General features: G+C 43.0%; 1 gene segment (V, D, J or C); it reads right to left on the bottom strand.

Annotated features, from left to right (window-relative positions):
- Positions 1-6,247: 6,247 nt before the first annotated feature.
- LOC112929964 (Ig mu chain C region-like) lies at positions 6,248-6,790 on the bottom strand. The segment is given in 1 exon segment: positions 6,248-6,790. A coding segment is annotated over 1 exon segment (417 nt).
- Between the last annotated feature and the right edge of the window lie 255 nt (positions 6,791-7,045).

Here is a 7,045-nt window from a genome sequence, read left to right as displayed (position 1 = left end):
AAGAACTATATGTATGCATGGGTGGCTATATATATATATATATATATATATATTATATATATATATTTCTTAGTTCTGTCCACTGAGAGGGCCTAGAAGCAGTGACACACCTTAGCACCCAGATCTTGGCTTCTAGGACATCATTTTCCAACAAGAGGAGCCAGTGTTTCTTGAAGAAGTTGTCGATTCCAGGGCTGGGAAAAGGAAAACACAAGATGAGCTTCAGGCAACTTGTGTGCCTCAAAATAAGGAAGTTCTTGAAAGAGTGTGGGACTTCTCAAAAGGGCATAGGGACCAACCTGAAAATGGTCCCAGTGGCCAAAGCTGGAGCCACCTGGGTAATAAAATGAATCAGAGTAGTGTTGAATCATAAACCGCAGGATAAAATAAAGAGATCCAGAAGTCCAGACTGATGTAAATAAATGATTGAATAAATTCATGAACAGGTAGAGGAAGAGGCAGAGGAGATGACTTTTCCTTACAAAGAATTATGGTTAATATATGTAGAAGGAACAAGGGAAATGAAAACTCAGCCTCAGAACACCACAGTAATAATCGTTGCAGGCAAGATATCCACTAACAAATGCCAAAATTAGCCAACAACAGTTTGAGGAGTAACAGGATATTTTCCGCATCTTAAGAGTATCTCTTTGAAGAGATTTATTAACTACAAAGAGAAAAACAATAATTGTACAGTAGAGAAACTCAGCAAACACTGAGTGATCAAGTGATTCAAGCGATCGAGGTTAACGTCACCGGTCATAAGACACACAGCTATCATGTATCCTCCGGTATGATGTTACTGAGAAGGGCACAGCATCACTCCAGTGGTATTCTTGCCAAAAATGCATATTCTGAGTGTAATTGTGAGAAAACGTCAAAGAAACTCAAATTGTGAGACATCCTACAAAATAACTGACTGGTACTTTTCAAAAGTGTCAAGGGAAGACAAGGAGAGAACGGAGAAGTGTCACAGACTAGAGGAGACTAAATGAAATCTGGGACATTTGTATACTGGAACTGAATGTTCATTAGTGGAAGAACTGGTGAAATAAAAGTTAAGTGTGGAATTGAAATTTAGTTAGTATCATTTGTTTTAAAGAGTTTATTTATTTATTGGAGAGACAGCGCATGGTGAGGTGTTGGGGAGGGCAGAGGGAGAGGGACAAGTAGACTCCACACTGAATGTAAAGCCTGACACAGGGCTCAATCCCATGTCTCTGAGATCATGACTTTTTTTTTTAAGGTTTTATTTATTTATTCATGAGAGACACACAGAGAGAGAGAGAGGCAGAGACACAGGCAGTGCGAGAAGCAGGCTCCATGCAGGGAGCCCGACGTGGGACTCGATCCCTGGTCTCCAGGATCAGGCCCTGGGCTGAAGGCAGCCCTGAACCGCTGAGCCACCCGGGCTTCCCCTGAGATCATGACTTAAGCCGAAATCAAGAGTCGCTTAATGAACTGAGCTACCCAGGCGCTTCCTCCCCCTTTTTAAAGATTTTATTTATTTATTTATTTATTTATTTATTTATTTATTTATTTAGTAGGTGGGGAGCAGAGGGAGAAGGGTTGATAATACTGTGCCAACATCAGTATCTTGGTTTCAGTGATTGTGCTATTGTTATATAAGATGTTAACATTAGTGGAAGCTGGGTGAAGAGCATATGGGGATTCTTTTTGCTATTTTTGCAACATTTCTCTTTAACCTAAAATTATTTCTCTATATCTAAATTTAAAATAAAAAGTTAAAAAATGTTTCTCTGAAAGAGTCCAGAGGCAGTAGAGATACAAGAAAGAAAAAAAAATAACCACAAAACACAAATGTTGTTTTTGGGGTTGAGGAACAAAGTGTGCTAGAGAGAAGGGCTTCTGGAATTCCTGAATGGCTGCCTTCCACACCTGAGGTTACTTTAGGTCGAAGGACTTTGCTATTGGAACAGCAAGGATAAATCAACATTGCACCATGTAAATGTCCTTGAACAGGTTGGTACAGTTTGGGGCAGGCAGTTAATCCTGCCCCAGCCAGAGCTGATCAGCAAGACTATTGGTGGAATATATTTTAATAAGCTCTTCTAGAAGGATAAAAGTGGAAGTTCTTTGTGTTGTGTTAATTGGATAAATTTGACTTGTGTTAATTGCACACATTTGATTAGTACTCCTTCCAGGGAATCTGGGAGTCTGTGGAAAACTATTTTTGACTAATGTCAAAAACCAGCAACAAGCATCCATGTGCAGGTCAGCCAAATAGAGGAGAGTTCAGTGAACTCACACTGAATGTGTGATGGTGAAGGGAAATACAAAGAAAAAGGCAGTAAGTCATTTATTTCATAATTAAAATCGATATTTATGTGAAGGAAAAATATTTATAAAGTGTCTACTGTGTGCATGACACCAAATAATTAATGTGGGTAGCACTTTACCAGCCATCAAGTTTTGACATAAATCATTGCATCTGACTGTCACAGAAACCAGGCGAAGGGCGCAAAGCATTGTCTGGTTTTCACGAGTGAGAAATAGTCTCACAGAAGTTAAGGGCTTTGCCAAGGTCACACAATGAACGGTCAGGCTGGGACTTGAGTGCTGGCCTTCCACTTCCTAGCTCCTTTTGAGAATTCTATTTTTAAAATAAAAATAACTTTCCATCTGCATCCTTCGATGAAGACTGAGCAAGTATACCAGAGATCTGGATTCATCTAAAATTTGAAAATTTGTTTTAAATGTTCTGCACTGGACATAATCCAGAATGTTTCCAAAGACACATTTTCCCCTTAAATGTTTAAATGCATGTCCTTAAGGATAAATTAAATCCATATGCTCCTGATCAATTTGCATTTACTGTAATTCATTAAAATGCTGCTTTGGAAGTTATCGAGTGCTTGAGCACGTTTTCCGTCTTGTTCCAAGTATCTGCAAAAACTTCTACTGATGGTCTGAAAAATCAATGTAAAGTCTTTTGCATAAGAACAGACTCAGTCCATTCATTTTCAGGAAGGTGACCCTTGGGTGAATGCAGCAGATTTGGACTTCATCCTGTTTCCCAGCCTTCTCAATCTTAGAGTGGAGGGAGGAATGCCCCACACAGGAGTGGGAAAGCCATATGCACTTTGGATGTTCAAAGTTCAGTTGAGAAAGAAGTGAATACATTACACATCTCTAGCATGTCTACGTGCCCCAAACCCAACCATGTTTTTGTCCATTCATCCATTCATCTATCTATCCATTCATCCATCCATCCATCCAGGTATTCAGTTACTCAAATAACATTCACTGGAGTCTTACTATATCAGGCATTGTAGAAGGTTCTGAGAAAAAAAATAAGTAACATACTTTTCCTGTCATGTTTTATAGAGAATATTATCCTAAGAACAAATTTACAATTCATGTAGATAATTCTATTCGGTCTTCATAGAAATGGATAAAGGGGGCTCAGAAAGGTCCAGGAACTAGTCTGTGATTCCAGGTGATTCCTAACACAGTAGATGCTCTGCTAATGTCTGTTGAATTGAAATGAATGAGCAAGAGGTGGGGTGCTCTCTTTGGACCTGCTCTGGTTAGGACGTCAGAGTATAAGAATAGGGTAGTGGTAAGAACATGGGCTTCAGAGTCAGACTAGGTCTGGGTTTCAATCCCACTTCTATTACTCAATAACCATGTATATCTGTCAGGGACCCAGCGGGAAACAGATGGTATGCTCAAATTAAGATAATTTCAGGAAGGCTTGAAAAAGGAACCATGTACGAATGTGTGGGAAGGGTAAAGGGGAACCACATGGGGTAGTACACTAATGGTGTGGCTGTTACTAGTCCCAGGTCCTAAGGAATAAGAGAAGGAAGTGGTTATGATAACCCAGAGAGGGGCACCTGATGGGAACCGCGACCTTCAGTTGAGGGATGCAGCCAGCCTGAAATGACCCCAAAGGAAGACAGCCAAGGAATAACTACCCTGGTCTCATTCTCCTCCTGCCCTCCCACATCCTGCCAGGGCACCCATTGGCTGAACCCATTTGGGCAAAACAACCTTTGATGTGGTCATAGAGGTCAGCTTTCGGGACAGAGAGCAAGTGGGGAGTGGATCCTGAGACTAGAATGGAAAATCTCTGATACTGCATGTGATGTTGGGAAATCATTTCACTTCTTTTACTTTATGACCCTCCTCTTTTAAATGGATAGAAAGAAACCTACCTTGAGGGGTGATTGGAGAGGATTAAATGGAATTGTGTTTTATATACCATTGAACAGCACCTTGCACCAGAATTCGCTTGTGTTTCTTCTTTCCTAGACTTTGGTGCCCAAACCTGGTGGTCCCAGCAGCTCAGAACAGCCTGACACCCAGTCAGTCTTACTCTCTGAGATGCATAGTCCTTAGTTTCATAGACTTGTGCTTGCTATGTCTTGGGGACACAGAACTGACAATAAGGAGCTGGGCCTTAGAGACAGCTGGGAGAGAACTCATATAAAACAGGAGCATGGGGGCACCTGGGAGGCTCAGTGGTTGAGCATCTGCCTTTGGCTCAGGCCATGGTCCTGGGGTCCTGGGATCTAGTTGTGCATCAGGGTCCCCACAGGAAGCCTGCTTCTCCCTCTGCCTAGGTCTCTGCCTCTCTCTGTGTCTCTCATGAATAAATAAGTAAAATCTTAAAAAAAAAAAAAAAAAGACAGGAGTGTGCTCTGTGGGCTGACAGCAACAGATGGATCCAGCAGAGTGACCAGCAGGTGTGCGCATGAGCAGCAGCAGAGGAAGATAGGTAGGAGCAGGCACTTTGGACACGCTGAAGCAGGGAAAAGGCCTCCACTGGAGAGCATCAGTCTCTACACTTTCAAGTGCAGCTGATGCAATCCCTTTGCTGTGAGTCTGAGTGGGGCCCAAGAATGTGTGTGATTATGCGCCCCCTCCCCAGATGGCCCTGCCATGGAATTCCTAAAACAACCACACTTTCAGGAATATTGACATGATGTCTGGGGTGGAGGGTAGATGATGAAGTCAGATTGGCCTAATTTGAATCTTAGTTTTGTCATTTGTGGCTATGTGCCCTTAGGCAAATCACTCAAACTCTGTCTGCCCTGCTGGTCATTTAAGACATTGCCCATCCTGCCAAATTACATGAGGTTGACATGAGATAATCTATATAAAGAATTTAATAAATATCGATGCTAAGTCTGTGAACAGATGGCAAAACCCCAAGCACTTCACCAGGGTTCTGGGATGGGCCTTTGACACTTGTGTGAAGAAGGAAAGGTCTTGAAGGCTGCAACCAAGAATTACCCCTCAGTTCCTGGATGCAGCCCTTCCTGAATCCCATTCAGTTCAGTTGATCAGCTTTTCCCTCAGGGCTACAACAAAGTATGATTCCAATTTTGGCATGAGTGGATCAGTCTAACATATAAGCTTCCTGAAATCACATGAAACAGCTTCAATGTCCACATGTCCACAATATTCACTATTAGGCCTAATTTGGAAACAAGGTAAGAATGAGCCCCAAAGTCAAGTGGTTTTTTTTCCCAGAACCATGCTGCTAATTTAGATTTGAGGCAGTATTTGATCCTTTCCTAAAGAGAATTTCTTATGGTTTCCACCATGCACTGGTCAGTTCACGTCCCCTGAAACACATAAGGGAAATGGAGCAGAAGTGGCTTTCTTCCAGTACCAGAGTGGTAGCGTGATATGGGAATTGGAGCCAAACAAAGCTGGGTTGGAATCCTTATTCTGATATGTATCTCTTGTATGAACCTGAAGTTGTCACATGACCTTCTTTTGAACCTTTTTATTATTCATTTATTTAGTTAGTTTTAAAGTAGGCTCCACACCCAGTGTGGAGCCCAGTATAGGGCTTGAACTCATGACCCTGAGATCAAGACCTGAGTTGAGATGGAGAGTCAGACACTTAACCAACTGAACCACCAAGGTGCCCCAGTTACATGACCTTCAAATCTCTTGTCCTTCTCTACAAATGAAGATACTGTCAAATATTCTACCCAATTATTATAAGAATTAATCCAGAGTGGGACACCAGGGTGGCTCAGTGGTTGAGAGTCTGCCTTCGGCTCAGGGCATGATCCTGGGGTCCTGGGGTTGAGTCTTGCATCTGGCTCTCTGTGAGGAGTCTGCTTCTCCCTCTGCCTATGTCTCTGCCTCTCTGTCTCTCTGTGTCTTTCATGAATAAATAAATAAAATCTTCAAAAAAAATCCAGAGCATGTTTGTGACTTTCCGGCATTTAGTGACATTCAAAAAATTACCATCATTTTTTTTTCTTTTGAATGGATGTTTTTATTTCTTATTTTGGTAAAATGCCATATTTCAGCCCATTGACATGGTTAGTTTGCACATGTGCACACACAGCAACGGGTCACCCGCCTGGAGTGGGCGGCCCAGCGGTCAGTAGCAGGTGCTGGCTGTGTCAGATAAGACCAGGGACACGTTGTACAGGGTGGGTTTACCGGTGGACTTGTCCACGTTCCTCTCGGTCACCACATGGGGCAGGGCCTCGTGGCCTACAACACAGGTGTAGGTCTCCCCGGCATTCCAGTCCTCCTCACTCACGGTCAGGATGCTGTGGACAAAGTAGAGGCCAGGGGCTTGGGGCTCGGGCATCGGGGCGCTGGTCACATAGCTGTCAGAGGGCACAGGCTGGCCCTTCTGCAGCCACTGCACGAACACATCTGGGGGTGAGAAGCCTTTCACCAGGCAGGTGAGTGAGGCTGATTCCCGCAGGCTCAGCTGCTCCCGGCTCGGGGGAAATAATTTTCCAGCTTTATAAGGTGGTTTTCTTATCTTTTGGAATTTATACAACATTTGTGTGCATTTTTTAAAAGATTTTATTTATTTATTTATTAGAGAGAGAGAGAGAGAGAGAGAGAGAGAAAGGCAGAGGAGAAGCAGGCTCCATGAAGGGAGCCTGATGTGGGACTCGATCCTGGGTCTCCAGGACCAGGCCCTGGGCTGAAGGTGGTGCTAAACTGCTGAGCCACCCAGGCTGCCCAATGTGTGCATTTTTTAAAGTGGACCTAAAGAACTTTATTTTTTGCATTAAATCCCTCTTGGGTGAAG

This window comes from Vulpes vulpes, chromosome X (assembly GCF_048418805.1).
Source record: "Vulpes vulpes isolate BD-2025 chromosome X, VulVul3, whole genome shotgun sequence".
Lineage (NCBI taxonomy): Eukaryota > Metazoa > Chordata > Mammalia > Carnivora > Canidae > Vulpes > Vulpes vulpes.
This window is presented reverse-complemented; position numbering and strand designations above follow the sequence as displayed.